Below are 22,380 nucleotides of genomic sequence, written 5' to 3' on the forward strand. Positions count from 1 at the left end.
AGTTCCCAGGTGTCACCCCTGCTCTCCCCATGGCCCCAACGTCACCCCTGCACTCCCTGCAGGCCCTGGTGTCACCCCTGCACTCCCTGCAGGCCCCAACGTCACCCCTGCGTTCCCTGCGGGCCCAGGTATCACCCCTGCTCTCCCCATAGCCCCGACATCACCCCTGCACTTCCTACAGGCCCAAGTGTCACCACTGCACTCCCCGCAGGCCCGGGTGTCACCCGTGCTCTCCCCGCAGGCCTGGGCGTCACCCCTGCACTCCCCACAGGCCCAGGCGTCACCCGTGCTCTCCCTGCAGGCCCTGGGCTGCATCTTGTACCTGCTATGCTTCCGGCAGCACCCTTTTGAGGATGGAGCGAAACTTCGAATAGTCAATGGGAAATACTCAATCCCCCCGCACGACACGCAGTACACGGTCTTCCACAGCCTCATCCGTAAGTCCCACTGGGATGCGTGCGTGGGGCAGGACCCTGGAGCACGGGCCTCGCGTGGTTCTGGAGACCCCGCGCAGCCTGGGGCACTGCTCCCTGCCCCGCTCCCGCCCGTCACTGTGGTTTTGACAGTGTCCCTGCGGGTGGTTTCCTCACAGCTCCCCTGCCGCCCGCCCTGCCGGTGAGATTGCGGTGCTCTGAGTGGTGGTTTTTGATCATTTTGTTTGGTTTTTGTTCTTCCCTTTGCCACTCCCTCCTTACTTCTGACGTCACTGATGTGTGTAGAGGGAGCGGCCTCTGGTGGTCTGTGACCTCTGCCAGGGCAGGGGGTGCCGACCTGTCTGGGGAACCGTGGGGCCGAGCGCACTGTGCTTCTGCCGCAGGCGCCATGCTGCAGGTTAACCCGGAGGAGCGGCTGTCCATCGCCGAGGTGGTGCACCAGCTGCAGGAGATCGCGGCCGCCCGCAACGTGAACCCCAAGTCTCCCATCACAGAGGTGAGGGAGGCACACGTGAGCCCCAAGTCTCCTATTACAGAGGGGAGGGTGGCACGTGGCTGTGCCGCTTCATCTGGACCCTGCATCCTGGGGGTCCCTGCCCTCCTCAGTGTGGAGCCACAGGCTCTTGAGGGCCCTCCTGCATGGGCAGGGGCACCACCGCAGTCCAGGGCCGAGACCCCAGGGGCACGCTGGGGCCGTTGCCAAGGTCTTCACACTCAGCACACGCTCTTCTGGCCTCCTTGAGTTCTGTGGGTGCCTTTCTGGATTCTTCCCCTGACAGGGTGGCATGAATTGCTCTTGCGTCTGTTTCTCGGGTTTAGTGTCTAGGCCAGCTCAGCTGGCCCTCAGCTCTGGGCGTCCTGGAGCGGCGGGAGCTGCTCCTGCGTCTATGTTTCTGGCCCTCAGCTCAGCTCTGGATGTCCTGGTTGCAGTGGTGTCAAGGCTGGGCCCGGCCAGGGACCGCTCCCAGGTACCGGTGGCTGCCGGCAGCATCAGGGCCTGGAGACCGGGAGACTGAGGCCCACGGGGCTACATGCTTTGTGGAAGTGTGAGGCCTGGGAGGCAGCAGCACATGGTAGCTGGAAGATGCTTTTGTGAAAGTCTTTTTTGACCCAGCCATGGACAGGATGTACCATCTCCATCACCAGATCCTCGAGGCAGAGCAGACACGCGGCCTGGCCCCGACTCACGGGGAGCAGGCAGGCCCCTGGGCATCCCAGCTTGGGGCCCAGTCAGGACACGTAGAGACCCTCTGCAGCCCTCACAGGGGTCCGTGTCCAAGGACCCAGCACTATTGGCTCCTGCTTTTTGTCCCCTTTTCAGCCCTTGGGTCGTTTCCACTCCCTGGTAGCTGGAAGCCAGCACCTCCAAGGCCACTGCAGTGGAGCTGACCTAGGCGGTGGGTGTGGAGCATGGGGAGGGAAGGTCAGAGCTGCTGCCCGGAGTCCCTGTCTGAGGACAGGACCCTGTGGGAGGAGGAAGGTTTGAGCTGAGTGGAGGGTTTGCAGTTCCTTGGGGGCCACTTGGGTACGGAGACCTGGGAGCAGGGGAGTGCTGGGAAGCCCAGTGCAGACAGGGAAAGGCTGTGGTCCCCTCCCTGGCGGCCATTGTGGTGGGTGCACCGGCGGAGGGAGCCCTGATGCTGGGTGTGGGAAGCATTTTGAGGTGTGGGGCGCTCTGAGGCGGGAGAGTTGATGTCACTGGTGGCCTCTCAGCAAGCTTCCCGGGGGCTGTCAGAGAGCGGCGGGAAGGGATCACCCTCGGGGGTCCCGCTCTTCAGCAGCCTGGGCCTCGCATCCCCTCGCTCGGTGGCTCTTTCCAGAAAATGCCTGCCCACTTCCCCGGAGGTCACAGAGGACGGTGGCTCGCAGGGAGGTGTGGCCTCTTGCACCCTCGAGTGCGCTAGAGGGATTCCTGAGGGGGCGGGAGGAGGTGCCACTGGGCAGATGGGCAGACTCCGGCCGCTAGTGATGGGGCGGGGCCCTCAGTGCTTCTGATCTGAGTACTTCTAGGCCGGGACCCGATGGGGACAAACGTTAGACCCTGCTCAGGCCAACCGACTCCCCCAGAAAACACAGTGCACGATGAAGCTGAGCTCACAGTGAGATAAAATACTGCCCCCAGGAGGTAGTGAGCTGCACAGGGTGGCCCCCAGAACCCAGGACCTGAAGCGATGGAACGTCCTGGGACAGACAGGCCATGTGTCTGCTTAATATGGTTGGGCATGGGAGGCGGAGGCTGCAGTGAGCCGAGATCGTGCCACTGCACTCCAACCTGGGTGACAGAGTGAGACTCCGTTTCAAAAAAACAAAAAAGCTGGGTGCGGTGGCTCACCCCTATAATCCTAGCACTTTGGGAAGCCGAGGCAGGCGGATTGCCTGAGCTCAGGAGTTCGAGACCAGCCAGGGCAACATGGTGAAACCCCATCTCTACTAAAATATAAAACAAATTAGCTGGGCGTGGTTGTGCATGCCTGTAGTCCCAGCTCCTCGGAAGGCTGAGGCAGGAGAATTGCTTGAACTCATGAAGTGGAGCTTGCAGTGAGCCGAGATAGCGCCCACATCTCTCCAGCCTGGGTCACAGAGCGAGACTCCGTCTCTACCAAAAAACAAAGATGGTTGAACAGACTTGGAAGAGAGAGGAAAGGAGAAGGAACAGAATCTGCAGCCCAAGAGTCTGAAAAGCTGGGTTAGAGCGCTGAGCACCCAAGGCAGGCCGCAGGGTGAGGGGATGAGGGGATGAGGGCTGCACGCGTGGTTTTGTTTGTTGAGTTCCAGCTGATGCTTTAGCCTGTGGGAAGTTCCTCCCTTGCACTGTGTCGTAGATCGGGGAACAGAAGGATGAGCTCTGAGGGCACCCATGCCATGCCTCTCCCCGACGTGGGAGTTCAGAGAACTGACCTCTGCACTTTCATCATCACAGCTCCTGGAGCAGAATGGAGGCTACGGGAGCACCGTGCTCTCCCGAGGGCCACCCCCTCTTGTGGGCCCCGCTGGCAGTGGCTACGGTGGAGGTGAGTGTCCCGTCCTGCGCCCACCACCCGTCCCTCGCTCCTGCTGTGCCCCAGGCACCCACGGCACATTAGGACGGAGTCTGGGGTCCTTCTCTCCCGGGCCTCTTCTCCCACCGGAGACAACTGCGAGGTCGGGGTCCCTCAGCGCACCCTCAGGTTCGACAGTTCACCGGGGCTCACAGAACTCAGCAGAGCTGGTGTCTTGGTGCAGTTCAGGAGGGGGACGGGATTCGGACTAAAGCCAGCCAAGGGAAGAGGCTCCAGGGCAGAGCCCAGGAGACCGGGCCCAAGCGACCAGGCGGCCTCGCTCAGGGGTTCTGTGGGAGGCAGCCTGCACCATGGCCAAGACCCCAGCATAGATCACGTTGTAGCGTCTGGCACAGCCCAAGGCCCCAAGGAAACAGACACCCCTTTTGGGGATGGAGGGGGCATCCCCGGTTCCTTCCCAGGAGCTGGGGATGAAGGGCCAGGCCTGCCGTGGGCCAGGTGAACCCTTCACTGGGGCAGCCACCCTGAGGCTGGGGTGCAGGAGCAGGCATTGGACGGCGGAGGGCGGTGGGGAGACAGTTGTGTGAGGTGGTCCCTTCTGCCACGTGAGGAGTGGGCACCTGTGATGGGCCTGGGTGTCCCTGGAGGGCCCTCAGCTGGTGAAGAAGGGAGAGGGCCCTAGAGACAGACGCTGCGTGCTCTTGGGACTCTGTGCCGCGAGCACTCCGGAAGGTTCCGGGTGAGCCATTGAGGACGTGACCCTGACAGGCAGCGGCTGGTTATGCAGCTCTGCATGGCCCTGACCCCTCTCGACCTTGCCCCCCATCCCCACTGGGGTGTGGGAGGTTTCGCCTGGGTCCTTCAGCTCTGCTTCCTAGGGAGGAGCTCAGCTCCATGTCTGGGGCACCCCGGTCCATGCAGTGTGGGTCCCGCACATGCAGGTGTACTGGCCGGCTGTGTCTCTGCTGGCTGGAGGAAGGGTGAGTCCTCAAGCTGCTGGGTTCTGCAGTGTCCCGTCTGCTCGGTGCTGCCAGGGGCCACCACTCTGCCTTCACGTCCAGGGTTATGGTGGCCTGAAGCTGTGGCCGTGAGGCTGGCCTATCCCCGCAGACAGAGTCCCAGCCCCAGCTGTGCTGAGGCGGCCGTATAGCCCTTTCGCACCCAGATTGGCCACTTTGTAGGTCTCTGGAAAGGCTGAGGACAGGGTCAGACCTGCCAGTGCTGAGGCCTGGCTTGCTGCTGGGTACGTGTGGGCTGGGGGCCTGGCCATACCACCCGCTCCCTGCTCCCGCTGCATGGGCCCAGCCAGCAACCCGCGCCTGGGGAGGTGGGACCGAGCCCCTGTGGCCTGCTGAGACTGTCTCCCTGCAGGCCTGGCCCTGGCGGAGTACGACCAGCCCTACGGCGGCTTCCTGGACATTCTGCGGGGTGGGACGGAGCGGCTCTTCACCAACCTCAAGGACACCTCCTCCAAGGTCATACAGTCCGTCGCTAAGTGAGTGTGAGGCTCCAGAGCCCTGGACCTGCCGTGTGCTCGTTCCAGGCTGCAGCCCCGGCGCCCGCTCCCTGGCCGCGGTGGGACAGCTGGTCATCAGGCCCCACAGGCGCCCCTGAGGCAGTGGGACAGCGTCACCCGCTTCTCCCAGGGAGTCGGAATGAGCCCAGCGCCCCACAGCGCCCGGCAGATCCCTTTCCATTGACCGCCTGGGGGGCAAGGCCCTGCTGGGGAGACGCCTGTGCCCGCCCCTCCCTTGCCGTGGTGACGCCCCTCACTCTGGGGCGTTCCTGGGTTGTTCCCGGGACTCTCTGGTGAAACGGCTGTGGTGGCGCCTCACTGAGCCAGTCCCCTGAGTTAAAGCCCTAGTTACTCAGACTTAGGCCAGGTGGGTCCCAGCCTGTGGTGGGAGAAAGTCTCCCTCCGGGTGGGCTGTCCAAGGGCGCGTCTGTGTGGGAGTGGCCCCTGACATCGGCCCACAGGCCCGGCAGCCTCTGCTCACAGAGCACTGGGAATGTTCCAGAGTGCAACCCCTCTGCGTTGCGGGGTCCACGTGCTGGCTCTTCTGGAGGAGCTGGGTGCCCAGGAGCACGCTGCACTGCTCATCTGGCCCGGTTGTCGCACCAGCTCAAGGGCGTCGTGAGTGCGTGTGAGCCGCGTGCACGTGTGTGCGTGTGCGTGAGTGCCTGTGAGCCGCGTGCACGCGAGTGCCCGTGAGCACGTGAGCCGCTTGCACATGTACGCATGTGCGCGAGTGCCTGTGAGGTGCGTGCATGTGTAAGCATGTGTAGGAGTGCTGTGTGAGGGCCTGTGTGTGTGAGCTGTGTGCCTCTGTGTGTGCTGCATGTTTGGGTGTGTGGTTCCATTACCTGTGTGCCTTGTCCCTGTGCAACTTTTTGTGGAGAGAAACTTGTTCTTAGTGGGCCGCCCCCAGAGCAGGGCGTGAGCTCGCTGACACCTCTGGGCGCCTCCTCTGTGACGTCTCCTGCCTGAATTGTGACTGATGGAAGATCAGAGGCAGCTCTCTCTGGTCCCAGCGCACTGCCCACTGGACCCAGGACTGTAGCTCCTGCAGGGTCCTGACGGGTGGCACTGCGTGTGAAGTGCCAGCGGGGCCAGCCATGGACCCACGGGGATGAGCGATTCTCCAGCATCATCTTGGTGATAGTGATGTTGGGATCAGGGTGGAAACAGACAGAGAGGATGCGGCAGCAAAGCCATATGTGAAAGTCACCAGGAACAGCCACTCTCAGTGTCAATAGAAAGGGATGGATGTCGGGCCCCAGAGCACCCCAGGCTGGCTGGTTCCCCAGAAGGCTCATGGTCTCCTCGGCCACAGTGCATTGTGGGGACAGGCAGAGCGGAGTCAGCAGAGGGAGGAAGCATGTTGGGTGTCCAGGGAGCCGGGCACAGCTCCAGGGTCCTCCTTGGGGGACTCCAGGCCACGCTGCCTCCCCAGCAGCTGTGGGGATGGTGGGAGCTGCTGTCTGCCGGAAGCCTAAGGCTGCAGGGGCTGGTCCTAGACATGGCTCTGCTGGGACCCGTGAGTTCCAGGTCCTAGGAGGACGCAGTTTGGCTTGAGCGGGTGCTGCTTTCATGGCACTCAGGCACAGCCGGCTGCTGCTTGTTGGTCAGGGGATGGTGGGAACTCTGCCCACACCCCCAGGTGCTAGCTGAGGGCAGCCCTGCTGTTTTGGTCTGCCTTCTGTTCACACCACGTGCTTGAGGCAGATGAAGCTGCATAAACTCGTGTTTGTAAAGTTGATTTAGAAGCCACAGTGAGTTCTGGCTGGGCCTGGAGGCTCAAAAGGTGGCTTGGCACGGTGGCCCATGTAGTCCCAGCACTTTGGGAGGCTGAGGAGGGAGGATCACTTGAAGATAGGAGTTTGCGACCAGCCTGGACAACACAGCAAGACCCTGTCTCTACAAAAATAAAAAACCAGCTGGGCAAGGTGGCGTGCAGCTGTGGTCCCAGCTACACTGGGGGCTAAGGTGGGAGGATGGCTTGAGCCCAGGAGGTTGAGGCTGCAGTGAGCTGTGATTGTGCCAGTGCACTCCAGCCTGGAGTGAGCAAGACCCTGCCTCAATTAAAAAAAAAAAGGGACAGTGAGTTAATTTGTGTTTCTGGCTCTACCTAAGGAGAAGCCTGGGAGTCAGGACCTGGGTGGCCGTGAACCCCTGGCTGCCCTGGTGCTTGGGGTTCTGGAAGCTGGGGCCTCGGGGCCTGAGCCCTGTGTCTGGGCCCTGGTTTCTCTCCTGTCAGCGTCCAGAGGAGCCCTAACACACACACACCCCTGGTACATGTGCCTGAGGCCAACACAGCCAGGTGCACAGGGTCCCCGCAGGGCTGCTCGGGTGGGTGAGATGTGCGTGGATCCTGTGGCACTCAGTGCCAACCTTTGCTTAAGGCGTGTCAGCTCGCTGTGCTTGCCGCTGCCCCCCGTGGTACAGGATCTGTGTGGATTTCACCATGTTGGCCAGGCTGGACTCGAACTCCTGACAGGTGATCTCCCTGCCTCGGCCTCCCGAAGTGTTGGGATTACAGGCGTGAGCCACCGCACCTGGCCCCTATTTTTGTTTTTCTGCTGGCGATTAGATTGTGGGTCCAGTAGCCGTGCTTCGTGTGGCCTGTTTGTCTCCTGCCCAGCGTCCTGTGCTGCAAAATGGCCGAGCGTCAGGCTCACCGTGCCTCCCGGTCTTCCCTTGTTGCTTTGGAAGACCCACATCCTAAGTCAGCACCTGCTCTGTGGGTTTAGACAGCTTTTAAAATGTTCGAATGCACGGAAGACCCACGTCCTAAGTCAGCACCTGCTCTGTGGGTTTGGACAGTTTTAAAAATATTTGAATGCACGGTCATTTTCAGGTAATGGTTTGGTCATGTGTATTTGGGTCATTCATCTCTCTGGATCCTTTTCCAAGCTTTCCTCGGATGAGGACGGCCCCTCTGCGGTGTGCCTGGCTGAGGTTGCTCCTAGCCCTGCCTTTCCGGTCCCCACAGCTTCCGGCCCGCTCTGCCCTGGGAAGGAGGCTTCCTTCTGCTCCTTCCCTCACAGGATTGGCTTGGCTGTTCTCGCACAGCTGCTGCTTCTAGTGAATTGTGGGATAAACCCGTCAGGGTCCTTGCAGAGTTATTGAGGGTTTTGATCTCTGTGTTACCGGTTCCGTGGACCTAGTGTGGGGGACAGTTGGTCTGTAGAGAGTTGCCTGTGGCCACGGCAGGGGGCCCCTCTTTGCCTCCAGTAGCGTCTGCTGGCGTCCCACTGTTGCAACCACCAGGCCTGGGCAGCGCGTAGAGCCTGGCATGACCCGTGACCATCGTCCAAGCGACCCCTGCTCTCCAGCCTTCACCTTCCACCGGTGCGGACGTCTGTCCTGTCTCGCCCACACCGCCACCACCTGCAGGCCGTCATTTCCATCCTCTTCTGATGTAGGGACCAGCTCCACGGCCCACACACACCCGGGAACCTGCCCGCACGCCTGTGCACACGCACGTTCCTCATGGGATGCAGCCTCCACAGTGAGAGCCCCATGGCTTCTCCAGGCCTCGGGCTCTGGCTTAAGCCCTGTGACTTAACTGCGGAGTGTTTCTTGTCATAATCAAGTTCTCTTCTTTTTAATTCCAGTTACGCAAAGGGTGACCTGGACATATCTTACATCACGTCCAGAATTGCGGGTACGTGTGCACGTGAGGCTGTGGGGCGCGTCCTGTGTGCCCAGTGAGTCCCTGCTGTGTGTCAGGGCACAGGTGCCTCTGCTCCAGCCTCCTCTGTGGCCACAGACTCACAGGGACGACCTGTGCCCAGCGCCTCCAGGCGCAGCAGTGGACAGGGTCAGCGCCAGCTGGTGCCTCCCATGGCTCCCTGAGATTATGCCAGGAATGACACCAGGCTGTGTCCATGGAAAACCAGGGCCTCTGTGCACCAGGCATCCCAGTCACTCATCCCGGCGCCTGGAGACCGGGCATGTGTCAGAAAGCTGTCTCGGGAAGTCCCAGCCACCGGCTGGCGGGCGTGTGGCTGGGTCCGTGCTCCTGGGTCCACCCAGGCCGGGAGTCTGCGAAGGGTGAGGGGGCCAGCTGTGTGGGCAGTGGCTGGTGGAGCTGCCGGAGGCTGTGCTTGCCCAGGAGCGTCAGGAGCAGCGAGGCCTCAGCGGCAGCCTGGCCACAAGGTACACGTCTCCCGGGGACAGCGGCTGACGCAGGCCTGCTTGTTTCAGTGATGTCGTTCCCGGCAGAAGGTGTGGAGTCAGCGCTTAAAAACAACATCGAAGACGTGCGGTTGTTCCTGGACTCCAAGCACCCGGGGCACTATGCCGTCTACAACCTGTCCCCCAGGACCTACCGGCCTTCCAGGTTCCACAACCGGGTGTGTGGCCACAGGCTTTGTCTTGGTGCCACTGTGGCAGCTTCCTCCTGCTCCAGTGCAGGGGCGTAGCTGAGGGCTTTGGCCAGGGTGCGACCGTGATGGGGGCAGCCGGAGGTCTCCTGAGGGGCTGCAGAGTGTGGATCAGGAGGAAGCGAGGTGGGGTCTCTGTTGCTCTGAGGATGCCGCTCGATGGGAACCCTGGAGGCCCCAACTCCTCACTGCTTCCTGCCTGCTGGAGGGCGCTTGAGGCTACAGCATTCCTTCCAGACACAACCCCTGTCAGTATGCAAGGGGACCCAAAGCCAGGAACAGCTGACCAAGCTCCATCTGCAAGGCCAGTGGCAGCCCTGGTGCTCAGGTGCCGCAGAGGCTCTCGTGCAGATGGACGCCTGTTTATGATGCCAGCTGGCGGAGGCCCCTGTGCTGCAGGCAGGCTGTCCCTCCGATCTGACCAAGGCTGGGGCGGGGCTCCTCTGCCGTCCGTGCCACCGTGCCCTGTCCCCACAGGTCTCCGAGTGTGGCTGGGCAGCACGGCGGGCCCCGCACCTGCACACCCTGTACAACATCTGCAGGAACATGCACGCCTGGCTGCGGCAGGACCACAAGAACGTCTGCGTCGTGCACTGCATGGTGAGCTCCAGGGCCATGCCCTGGCGCCGTCTTTTATCAAAGTTCATTATTTCATGCATAGTTCAGCAGCATCTGAGCGCCAGTCATGAGCTGGGGCCTGTTCTTCACCCTGGGACACGGAAGAAAGTCCCTGTGCTCGGTGTCTTCGGGTGTGGAGGGGACAGATGCCAGATGGCCCTGCCCTGCCCTCCCCTCCCCATGTGGCCCTGCCTGGCCTTGACCTGCACGCCTGTGTGGAGGCCACTCCGCCGTGGGGGGAGCCCGCCTCCCCTCCCGCACAGTGGCCACCTAAGAGTCACCTCCAGTTTCCCCATCTGCAGTGCGAAGCTTAGTGGTGCTTGAGCCTCCCAGGGTGTGGCAGCTGCCACTATGGTTGACGGAGTTGAGGTTTCCACGAGGGGTCTCTCGCGGGGGTACCAGGCACCAGCAGAGCCTGTCAGAGCGGCCCCCGCCCTGCTCTTCGTTAGGGACCCTTTGGTCTCTGTTGGGCTCCATTCTCACCTCAGCAGGCACGTTACGTAGTTTCCGAAACGTGTCCCAGCCTCGGAGAGGAACAGCCCTGTGTCCCGGTGGCCATGGGATGTGTAGGATGGCTGAGGACCCCGCCAGCCCATGTCCTGCGTGAGTGCGAGGCATGTGCGAGACGTGTCTGTCTGTTTCTAGGATGGGAGAGCCGCGTCTGCGGTGGCTGTCTGCTCCTTCCTGTGCTTCTGCCGTCTCTTCAGCACCGCGGAGGCCGCCGTGTACATGTTCAGCATGAAGCGCTGCCCACCAGGCATCTGGCCGTCCCACAAAAGGTACTGCGTGGCCCCCTGGGGACGGGACAGCTCTGTGGGCCCGTGTGGCACAGCCGCCATCGCTGCAGTGTCTCCTGGAGGGCCAGTCGGTGCCACTGCAGGCGCTGGTGGGAAAGGCAGGCCCGGCCTTGCTGAGCCATGGCTGAGCCCTGGGTTTATGCCCACCCAGGGAGGGTGGGCCCTCAGCCACGGTGGTCCTGGCTGCTGTGGGGCAGCACCTGCCTAGTTTCTGGATGGACGCGAGGTTCTCTGGCAAATGCCACATGTAGCCTGGTGGGGCCCATGCTCGCTGGGCTGGGCTGGGCAGGGGCGGCTCCTCTTGGGACCCAGCTCTGTCCCTCCTGCGGGAGTCCTCTGTGGTGGGCTCTGAGGGATAATGCATGTGAAAATGCTGTGTGGACCACCTGAGACAGGTGCTGTGTGGAGCACCTGACGCTGCTCAGACCCGAGTGAGGCTGCAGCGTGTTTAGGGCCCTGCCAGATGCAGGCTTCCGTGCCGGTCCGCCTCAGCACGCAGCAGACTCTCCCTGGCCGCGTGGAGGAGACTGTTTCTTAAACGGAGTGCGGCCACAGCGTGTTTAGGGCTCTGTTTTTCGAGGCTGCAGGTGTCTACACCGAGGAGTCCTTCCCAGCAGAAAGCCTCCCCTGGCCCGTGAGGCTGGAGCAGCCTTGACCTAGACCACAGAGGCCCCAAGAGTAGACAGCCCAGGAGCAAAGGCCGGCCCCGTGGCCCCACCATGGCGGGAGGGAAGAGGAGGGACTCCCCATTCTTCATCCTGTCCGCACAGCCTGTGGATGGGGCGAGGGTCGGGAGGCCGATCCTGCTGCTGTGGATCCCCAGGGAGGGCCCCACCTTGTCTGCTCACAGCCTTGTGGGGAGGAGATCGTGACCGCCCCATCCAGCCGTGTCTCCTCTGTGACCCCAGCAAAGTCAGGAACCCCTCCACACATTGAGCTGAAGGCCGTTGGCACCCCCAGGCCAGGTGCGGTGGGACCTGCTCAGCAGGGGGCATCTGAGAACCAGGGAGTCTCTTTCCCTGGGAAGTGTGGTTGGGCTTCCATGACCCCACCAAATCCCACAGCTCCTTCCTTGGAGGAGCAGAGAAATGTGCAGAGTGCCGCTCCCACCGGGCAGGTGGCTGGACCAGCTTCAAGTTCATGGCCTTTCCACATCTCTGACCCAGAATCTGAGGAGAGTCAGGTGCCTGTGGGAGGAGGTGTGTGTGTGCACTGTCTGGGGTGGACATAACTAGACCCCAGAAGAGAAGGAGGCCAGAAAGAGTATAACCGGTGGAGGCCAAGTGTCTCAGTGGGCGAGTTAAGCCTCCAGGGTTGCAGGACTGGAAGGGTCCTTGCCCTCTGGAAGGCACAGTCTCCATGGGCACCCACAGGACAGATGGCAGAGTGAGGGCCGGGCAAGGCGACACAGGTACTACGAGGGAGGCTCAGACCTGGCCGAGACCCTTTCTTCTGCCTCCAGATGGAGGAGATGAAAGAGCTGCACCCTGTGACTCTTAGGGAAATTGAAGTAACTGACTGATGTGCTGAGGACCCTCATGCAGGGTGCGCAGGCCAGTGGATCACCTGTCACAGCCATGGAAAGAGGGCCCTCATGCAGGGTGCGTGGATCCAGCGGATCACTCATCAGAGCCATGGAAAGAGGACCCTCGTGCAGGGCGCGCGGGCCAGTGGATCATTTGTCACAGCTGTGGAAAGAGGACCCTCATGCAGGGTGTGCAGGCCAGTGTACCACTCATCACAGCCATGGAAAGAGGACCCTCATCAGGGTGTGCGGGCCAGTGGATCACTCGTCAGAGCCATGGAAAAGAGGACCCTCATGCAGAAGGCAGGCAGGTGCCTGGTCCAGTGGGCCACTCATCAGAGCCATGGAAACGCCAGGAAATAAGCAAATGGAAATCCCTGAAATGAGAACGCCTTCGACATTGCCGAGGCTGAGTCAGTGGCCTTTGGAGCCAGGGCAAGAGATACTGAAACTGAATCACAGAGAGAAAGCGGGGGTGGGGGTAGAACAAGCACCCAAGAGCTGCCTCCACCTCAGGCAGGGCCACACACACGTGGAGTCCAGAAAGGGAAGAGGGAAGCGGGAACAGTGAAGAAATCATGGCTGGGAATTTCCCAGAATGAGTAACAGATACCAGTCCACAGGTTCAAGAAGCTCAGAGGTCACCAAGCAGGGTGAAAGCAAGACAAACACATAAAAACCCACTCAGGTGCATCCCAGTCAGAACTCCTGCAAACTGAGCACAGAGGAAGTGTTGGAGGCGGCCAGAAGAAGATGCATCAGGTACGAAAAGAAAGATGTCAGCCACAAGGTTCTTGTCAGAAAGCCTGGAACAACCAGTAAGAGCTTTTCTTTGGTGTTGTAATTAAGAAGTCAACAAGAAGTAAAACGAAGACATAAACCTTGCCAAGAGAAGGCAAAAAGAAGAAAAAAGAAACCGAGAACAGATCAAACAAATAGGAAACAGGCAGCAAGATGGTAGATTTTAATCCAGCCACATCAGTGTTCAGGCTGAATGTGAGTGGTTTTGTTTAAAAGACAGGCCTGTCACATGGGACAGAAATGCGCGGCTCAGCCATACACTGCAGGAGGTCCCTTTCAACACGGAGGCAGAGGTGGCTTCAGAACAGGATGGTGGGGGAAGAGCGTACTGGTCATTGCTACATGACCCGTCACAACACACTCGGGCTTAGAACCACTCACGTCCGTTCTCTCGTGGCTCCCTTGACCTTGTGGCTTAGCTGGGTCCTCTCCTCCGGTCAGGGTGTTGGCTGCACTGACTCTGAGAAAGCCGATTTCTCTTTAATTGCTGAATCTGCTTCCTTGGCCACTCGGGCTATTGGCAGGATTTATTTGTTGTGGCTGAAGGACCGGCTGTCCTGGCTCCGTGCTGACCGAGCTGGACCACAGTGGCCTGTGGCTGGGAAGATGGGGTCTGCACCGTCACCACAGAAGTGACGTCGCCTGCCTGCCGCGCACAAGCTCCGGGAGAGGGCCTGCTGCAGGGCATGGGTGTCACGAGGTGGGAGGCAGACACCGGGGGATGTGTGCACCACAGAGGCACCAGGGGAACGCCAGCCGTGGGAAAGCCAGAGCTATGCCACCAAGCTCAGAGAAAACAGATTCCATTCAACATCCATAAGGCAAAAACTGATCAAATTGAAAGGAGAACTAGACAACTCAGTTGTAGGGTAGACCTCAACATTTTCCTCTCAGTAATCTGCAGAGCAAGTAGACAGGCCACCAGCAGGGATATAGAAGAACTGAACGTGCCAGCCCATGAAGGCTGACACAGCTGTAGAGCATTCTAGGACATTCTACCCAACAACAGAAAAACACATTTCTTTCTAATCCACGTGGAATATGCAAGAAGAAAGATCAGATTTTGGGCTATAAAGACACCTCAACAGATTTTTAAAATTTGAAATCAGACAAACTGTGCTCTCAGGCCACAGTGAAATAAAACTAGAAATCAGTACCAGAAGGATACCTGGAAAACTCTCTAAATCTCCGCTGCCCAGGTTCAAGCCATTCTCCTGCCTTAGCCCTCCTGAGTAGCTGGGATTACAGGTGCACACCACCATGCCCGGATAATTTTTGTATTTTTATTAGAAATGGGGTTTCACCATGTTGCCCAGGCTGGTCTCAAACGCCTGACCTCAGGCAACCCACCTGCCTTGGCTTCCCAAAGTGCTAGGATTACAGGTGTGAGCCACCACGCCCGGCCTCAAAATTAAACAACTTCTAAATAACCCATGAGTATCAAACTGGGAGTATCATGAGAAATTTAAAAATATTAAGACGCTGTCTTAAAAATACATGTATGTATACACACACACACATAATTAACTAAATGAAAATTATAACAGATTTATTAGGAGCAACTAAAATATTGCTACAAGGGAAATTTCTAGCATGAAAGACTCCTATTCGAAAGACACAATCAGCTGTGTGGTCCCCTCAGGCCACACCACGTGGTGATGCGGCACGTCTGCCCCCAGGTACATCGAGTACATGTGTGACATGGTGGCGGAGGAGCCCATCACGCCCCACAGCAAGCCCATCCTGGTGAGGGCCGTGGTCATGACGCCCGTTCCGCTGTTCAGCAAGCAGAGGAGCGGCTGCAGGCCCTTCTGCGAGGTCTACGTGGGGGATGAGCGCGTGGCCAGCACCTCCCAGGAGTACGACAAGATGCGGTGAGTGCAGCTGTGGCCCTGCGCCGTGCTCCCTTATCCTCACCCCTCTGGAACACCATTAAAGAGGAACCCTGGCCTTGCCGGGGACAAGCACTTGCTGAGGCGGACGTGTTTGGAGCTGTAGCGTCTGTGGCGGGTAACTTGGGGTCCTGGTCAGCATCAGATCACATGATCGAAGTGTCTGGGAGACTTCAGAATTCCTGTGGGGCTCTTTGTGGGCGTCATTCTTTATTGGGTATTACACGTTCTACCTAAGCGACAATTGCTCAGTCTGTGTTTTGTGGTTGTTTTTGTTTGGTCGGTTTTGAGGGTCTTTCTGTTTCATTTTTCTCTCGTCATTCTGTCCTTAGGGATTTTAAGATTGAAGATGGTAAAGCCGTCATTCCCCTGGGCGTCACGGTGCAGGGAGACGTGCTCATCGTCATCTATCACGCCCGATCCACCCTGGGTGGCCGGCTGCAGGCCAAGGTGAGAGAGCCTGTGGCTTGCCTGGTGCTCCCCACTCACCCCCAGGCTCTTGGGAGGGCTGGGGGCCCCTGTGCACTCACTTCTCGCCGAAGGTCGAGATGTCTTCGGGTGCTCACTGTCTGGTGAGTGCTGCGGACTCTCACGTGGCGACTGCCCCCCAGCACCCCCTGCTGGCCCTGTGCACTCGACGTGGCGGGATCTCAGCCTAAAAAGCCTGGCGTTTCCATCTGAGTTTGAGGGTCCAGGGGCAGCCCCCACGGCAGTCCCGTGAAGCAGCTTGTGGGCCCGTGCATTCTCCTTGGGGCTACCTGCCACACACAGACCCTCTCCCACTTCCCCCGCAACATGGGGCACGGGGGCACGGTCCACGCCTCCAGCTCCGTGAGCGGCTCTGGGAGCTCGCCCATTGGGAAGAGTTCACCTGTGGCCCCAGGATCTGGACTCACCCTCGGGGCGGGGTGTCATGTTTGCTCTCTCTGCAGATGGCATCCATGAAGATGTTCCAGATTCAGTTCCACACGGGGTTTGTGCCTCGGAACGCCACCACTGTGAAATTTGCCAAGTATGTTGGTGCCGCGTGGGCTCGGTGGGGAGGGACAGGTGCCTCGTGCCGCCGCAGCACCTGCATGTGGGCCGGCCGTGGGAGCCCCAGGGGGAGTGGCGGGCTGTGTGACTGCCGCTTGGTGGCGCTGGGCCTGTTCCTAGACCATCCTGGAGCTGCATGTGTGCAGGCTGCTGGGGTGGACCTGGTGGCTGCTGCTCTGGCCCCCGATGGTGTGTGTGTCTGTCAGAATTTAGCCCTCACACCCGGGCATGGCGTGAGCAGGTGAGCGGGTGGCGGCTGCGTCTTCGCAAACATTCCTGAGCCTGCCGTGTGCAGAGTGCCCCGCCGGGCGGAGGTTGGAGGAGATGTGGGGCAGTCATGTCTGGAAGCTCACACTCTGGTGTTAGCTTCCTCTGTAAACAAGCTCAGCCACAGGATGTGCCCCGCCCCTACCGTGCCCGGCACCTGTTAGCTCCCTGTCATCTTGACGTCGGCACCCAACAGCGCATAGCCTGCCCTCTGCAGGCTCAGGTGGAGATGCGGTGAGCAGCGGAGCAGGGTCTCACACCAGGCGTTCTGATTCTGACTGGAGGTTTTTCGTTTGTTTTTTGTTTTTTGTTTTTTTTGTTTTTGAGACAGAGTCTTGCTCTAACGCCCAGGCGGGAGTGCAATGGCACAATCTCGGCTCACTGCAACTCCACCCACCAGGCTCAAGCGATTCTCTTGCCTCAGCCTCCTGAGTAGCTGGGATTACAGACCTGCACCACCATGCACAGCTAATTTTTGTATTTTTAGTAGAGATGGGTTTCACTGTGTTGGCCAGGCTGGTCTTGAACTCCTGACCTCAAGTGATCCGCCTGGTCTCGGCCTCCCATTTAACTGAGATCTTTCTACTCTATCACAGACAGGCTTATCCGCCAAGACACAGTGGAACAAACATTGTTCCAGGAGCCAGAGGGGGCACCCATGGGGGCTCCCGAGACAGAGGCTGTGGCTGCAGGGCCTGCTGTGTTCCAGGCTCTGTACCCAGTAAACAAAGGGAAGCCTTGGGGCCAGCCCCGCGGGGATGCTGGGGGACTCTGCACCTTGGGAGGGGTGCTGGCCTGGCCTGGGCGAGCCCAGGAAGAGCTGGCGCCTGCTGCTGTCGTGGACGGCCTGCACTGGAAGACTGGGGGGTCTTCTCGTGTTTTTCTGTCTCTGTGATTCTTTTTTTACATTTCTTTTTTTACATCTCTTGTCTTTGTTGTGTCTTACGCTTTTCTTTTTTTAACTCACATATTCACAACTTTAACAATTTCGTTTCTTTTTTCCTCCTTTGGAGGAAGAAAAACACCCAGAGCTCTTACAGTTTTCAGCCACAAGGGGGGCGGTGCTTAAAATAGTTTTTTTAAAGACCAAGGTACTGATGATGAAGAGGAAAATGTCGGTGAAGGACCTGTCGGGGATTCAGATGATGGAGGCAGGAGGCGGGGACTTTGGTCACTGATTATTCACCAAAGTCGGGAGAATGATGGGAATTTCACCAGAGATCTGGAACATAAAAAGGAGACAGATGTGAATTCTAGAACTGAAAAATATTGTAGCCGAAATGAAGGCTTCAGTACATGCTTAACAGTGGAGTAGGCACAGCAGAACAGACAGTGAATTGGTAGCAAAGATCTTCCAATGGCAGTGCAGAGAAGAAATGATGGAAGAAGACACGTATAGAGAGGGTCACGAGAGAGACTGTGGCACCACAGGGGCCTGGCATGCTTTTACTTGAAGTTCTAGGAGAAGAGAGAGAATAAAACAGATATAATACTTGAAAAATCATTGGCCAAAAATTTTCCTAAACTGATGGAGGACATCAAAACCATGGAATGAGAAGTTCTGCAGACACCAAAGAGGATATTTTTTTTTTTTTTTAACAAAAAGAAGAAAAGAGGTTGAGTACCTCAGAGCACCCTGGTTGAATTGCTGGAACCCAAAGAGAACAATCTCCAGCCCCTGGGCATGGGACAAGTGGGAATGCAGGACCTGCCGAGTGACACCCAAAGGCAACTGTGGCATGCTGTCTCTAAAGTGCTGAGAGAAAAATACGGGAATTCTGTATCTGGTGAAATTATCCTTGAAATATGAAAGCCAGTTAAAGATGTCTTCAGCCAAGCAAAGGATGAGAGAGTTGATTGCTGGCAGAACTGCTCCGTTTCAGCAAATATCCAAGGGCAAGCCTGCAAAGCCTGCAGCCTAGAGAAGGAAGGGCCGGGAGGCTGGAACGCATGACTATGGTGAAATGACACCAGCACCAGCTGCTTAAAACACCAGTACATCCCGTGGGTTTTAAAACCTGTTTAGTAGTAACATATCTGACAGCAGGAGCACCAGCGTGCATGCACACACACATCCCCGGGAGCACCAGTGCGTGTGCAAACACACACAGACATCCTCAGGAGCACCAGCATGCGTGCGCACACACAGCCGAGGAGGGGATTAACCGAGTGAATGTGTTTCAGGAGCCCTGTCACCAGGAAACAGGGAATGTACCAATCCCTAAGGCAGATTAAAGATACAATCAAGAAGAAAAATGGAACAAAAACTATGTGGTTAATTCACAAGAACCACGTAGAGATGAAGAAACAAACCCAGATGGGATATAGATAGAAAACAGCCAGCTGGTAGACCTATGCCCCGCTGTGCCTGTCAGTTATCCCATGGAAGGTGAGTAGAAGACACACTGCAGTTAATCGGGCTGGATTAAAAACCAAGCGCACACAAAGCTCAAGTCTGTACTACTTACAGGAGCCATACTTCAAAACCCATGCACACGAAGACCCAGCAAGGCTGAAGTGGAATAACTGGAAATTGCGTACCATGCAGACCGTAACAGGAAGAGGGCTGGTGTCACAGTGTCAATGTCAGGTGGGACAGACCAAGGCAGGAGGTGAAGGGCGACGTCGCAGGGGTGAGGGCGATGACATGGCTTCAGTACAGGCAGCACAAAGGGGCAGAACGAGGGGTGAAGTAGACAGGCCCACGCTGATGGCTGCCTCTCTCCCCAGGCAGCGGAACAGGTAGACAAAAACATCAGGATGTAGTTTTTTTTTACAAGGTTTAACCAGCCTGACCTGAGTTTTGCAAACTTCAGCAAATACTTGAAGAAATGGCACCTGTTCAAGTGGGCGTTTATCAAAGTCTCACGACATCTCAACAGTGGATTAAGGTGGGAATCAGTGACAGGAAAACCCCGAGACCATATGCTCGTGAGTAATCCATGTGCCAAAAAGGAAATCACCATTGGAATGAGAAAATATTTTAAACGCGGTGATAATCAAAATACCCCTTATCAGATGTTTTGGGATGCATCTACAGCAGGCTTTAGAGGAAATTTGTAACTTTAAACGCATACATTTAAAGGAAGAAAGGTTGACTGGGCACAGCGGCTCACAGCTGCAATTCCAGCACTGTGGGAGGCGGGAGCATTGCTTGAGCCTGGGAGATCAAGGCTGCAAGGCTGCAGTGAGCTGTGAGCAAAACCCTGTCTCGGAAAAAAAAAATGTTGGAAGTTGGTGACCTAAACTCATACCTCAGGGAGTTAGAGACAGAACAGCAAATTAAACTCAAAAAAGTAGGTGAAAAAAAATCAAGGGTAGAAACAGAATTCAGTTAAAAACAAGCATAGTGTCCAGACACGGTGGCTCACGCCTGTAATCCCAGCACTTTGTGACTCTGAGGCAGGTGGATCACCTGAGGTCAGGAGTTCAAGACCAGCATGGCCAACGTGGTGATAACTCCATCTCTACTAAAAATACAAAAATTAAATGAGTATGGTGGCAGATGCCTGTAGTCCCAGCTACTTGGGAGGCTGAGGCAGGAGAATCGCTTGAACCCAGGAGGCGGAGGTTGGAGTGAGCAGAAATCATGTCATTGCGCTCTAGCCTGAGCAACGAGCGAAACTCCATTAAAAAAAAAAAAAAAAAAAAAAAAAACACAACGTACTATAGGAAAAGTCAGTAAAGCCGAAAGGTGTTTCTTTTGATTATCTGAAAAGATTAATTGAATGCTTAACAAGTCTGGTCAAGAAAGGGAGACAGAACACGGGGACACGGGCTCCCAGGGTGGGAAACCAAAGGAGACAGGTCCCGTGGACATTCAGACGGTATGTGCGGTGCTGGGAGGAACGCCATTCTCAGTGGAATGGGCAAATTATCTGAAAAACGCCTCTCAAAATATACCTATGAAGAAATACGGCATTGGAATGTCTGTTAAAGAAATGTATTCTGTAATTTAAAACCTTCCTACAGGCTGGGCGCTGCGGCTCACGCCTGTAATCCCAGCACTTTGGGAGGCTGAGATGGGAGGATCGCTCGAGCCAGAAGTTCGAGACCAGCCTAGTTAACGTAGTGAGACTCTGTCTCTACAAACAAAAATTTTTTAAATCAGCCGGATGTGGTGGCACATGCCTGTGATGCCAGCTAGTCAGGAGGCTGAGGTGCGAGAATTGCTTGAGCCTGGGACGCCTAAGCTGTGGTGAGCCGTGATTGCGCGCGCGCACAAAAGAACCTCGTAGGAAAGGAAAATTGCAAGCCAGATCTCATGAATATAGATAGAAAAATTCTAAACAAAATATTAGCTAAAAGAACCCAGTGTTATGTACGAGGGTAACATGTCTTGACATCTGGTGTATTTCAGGAACGTGAAGTGGTTTTAACATTTGAAAATTGGTCAGTCACCATACTTCACCACATTAGCCAAGCAAAGGCGAAAACCAGGCGAAGTTTCCGTAGATAAAGCATGATAGGAATGAGCGCTCCTTTCTCATCACAGCGCTCAGCAAAGAGGAGCAGAAGGAACCTTTCTTAGGCTGATAAAGAGCAGCCCCAGAAACCCTAATCATGACCTAGTTGGAGATTTCCCTCCTGAGTTTGCAGACAGCGCAAGGGTTTCACTCTCACTATCCAGGATTTTATGGTCGGTCTTAGCCAGTGCAATAAGGCAAGAAAAAGAAAGGGCAGAAGAAATGGAAGTTTCAGCTGTTGCTTTTCACAGGTAGCATGATTGCTTTCAGCAAGAAATCCTAAGGAACCTGTACACCATCAGAATGAGCACATAGATTTCATGAGATGGCTGAATGTGAAGTTAGACACGGGGCAGCAGGAGAGGAGCACGTGGAGCGTGCGTGGGCTCTGCACGGCGAGCCTGCACTGTGTCTGGGGGAGAGGCGTGTACCCTGCGCAGAGGGCCTGCGCTGTGCCTGGGGGAGAGGCGTGTACCCTGTGCGGGGAGCCTGCGCTGTGCTTGGGGGAGAGGCGTGTTCCCTGCGCTGCGGGACTGCGCTGTTCCTGGGGGAGAGGGACACAGGGTTGCAGCCGTGGCACAAGCGTAACAGCCGAGCCTGTCGGAGCCTCTTCTGCCCGGTTGGAGCTGGCCTGGCGGGAGCCTGTGGGCCGTGTCCTCTGCAGTCCAGGGCTCTTGGGAGCGGCCAGCCCTGCTCACAGACCTCATTGTGCCCTCAGCGCCAGGCTGGGTGAACCAAGCCTGCAGACCCAGTGCCCAGGGGTGTCTCAAAGGGCAGCTGGGGCAGGGAGGCTGGGCATGAGCGGCGCTCCCTCTGGGGCTGCCCAAGTTCGGTCTGCCCCAGGACCCAAGCCTGCCTGGCCGACCTGGCTCCCTGCGCACGTCTTCCCTCCATGCCCCTCCCGCTGTGCCCCTCCAGCCTCGGTGGTGGCCGGTCTGAGCCTCCGCTGCGGTGGCCGTCGGATTCTCTGCTGGTGCCTGCTGGCTCCTCTGCGGACGTTGCCGCCTTCACATCTCCACACCAGCTGTGCCACCGCTTTGCAGTCACTGCTGCCCCCAACAACGGATAGCGGCACCTGAGAGGCTGCGGCGCAGAGGGAAGCTCGTGTTGGCCCCGGCTGGAGTGCACATCAGTCCTGGCTTTGGCCGTGGCCACCTCCGCCCAGAGCCCTGAGAGGGCATCGATGGGGCGCTGCTCTCCGTGAGGTTGGCCACCTGTCAGGGCAGGCCCCGGGTGCTCTCCCCTCGTGCAGCAAGAGGATGTTTTAGGGGGTGAGCAGGAAGGGATAAACTAGAGGCCGTCACACATCACAGGCATGTGTGGAGCTCAGAGAAGTGACAGTTAAAACCAGCCGTGGCTCTGACCCACACAGGCTGCCAGGCCCGTCTCCCTGCTCTCCCTCGGCGTGTCCCACTCTGCTCTGGGTGTTCTGGCCCTGCAGACACTGGCACCCTGGGTTTCCCAGGAACTGGCCACCACTCTCTTGTGTTTCTGCTTTATTTTTTTAGATGTATAAAATTCAACTTGAAGAGATTTTAGGTGGCATAAAATAAGACAGGCATGGAAAGCCTGCTGCTTGCTGGAGAGCCCGGGCTTATCAGTGCAGTTTATGACAGTGGGATCAGAGACCATCGTAGGAAATGTGTGAAATTATCAG

General features: G+C 57.6%; 1 protein-coding gene across 3 annotated transcripts in view; it reads left to right on the forward strand.

The window, feature by feature from the left end:
* GAK (cyclin G associated kinase) overlaps positions 1-22,380 on the forward strand; it is an 81,058-nt gene that overhangs the window by 36,688 nt on the left and 21,990 nt on the right. For all 3 annotated transcript variants that reach the window (XR_002730554.3, XM_023206732.2, XM_023206733.3), the window contains exons 8-18: positions 302-437; positions 818-930; positions 3,355-3,445; positions 4,805-4,928; positions 8,552-8,601; positions 9,144-9,292; positions 9,800-9,922; positions 10,586-10,719; positions 14,743-14,937; positions 15,288-15,405; positions 15,888-15,967. Coding sequence is in view for 2 of the 3 variants with exons in the window: in XM_023206732.2 (XP_023062500.1) it covers positions 302-437; positions 818-930; positions 3,355-3,445; positions 4,805-4,928; positions 8,552-8,601; positions 9,144-9,292; positions 9,800-9,922; positions 10,586-10,719; positions 14,743-14,937; positions 15,288-15,405; positions 15,888-15,967 (1,313 nt within the window). In the remaining variant the exon portion in view is untranslated. The remainder of the gene's footprint in view (positions 1-301; positions 438-817; positions 931-3,354; positions 3,446-4,804; positions 4,929-8,551; positions 8,602-9,143; positions 9,293-9,799; positions 9,923-10,585; positions 10,720-14,742; positions 14,938-15,287; positions 15,406-15,887; positions 15,968-22,380) is intronic.

This window comes from Piliocolobus tephrosceles, chromosome 3 (assembly GCF_002776525.5).
Source record: "Piliocolobus tephrosceles isolate RC106 chromosome 3, ASM277652v3, whole genome shotgun sequence".
NCBI classification, from domain to species: Eukaryota; Metazoa; Chordata; class Mammalia; order Primates; family Cercopithecidae; genus Piliocolobus; species Piliocolobus tephrosceles.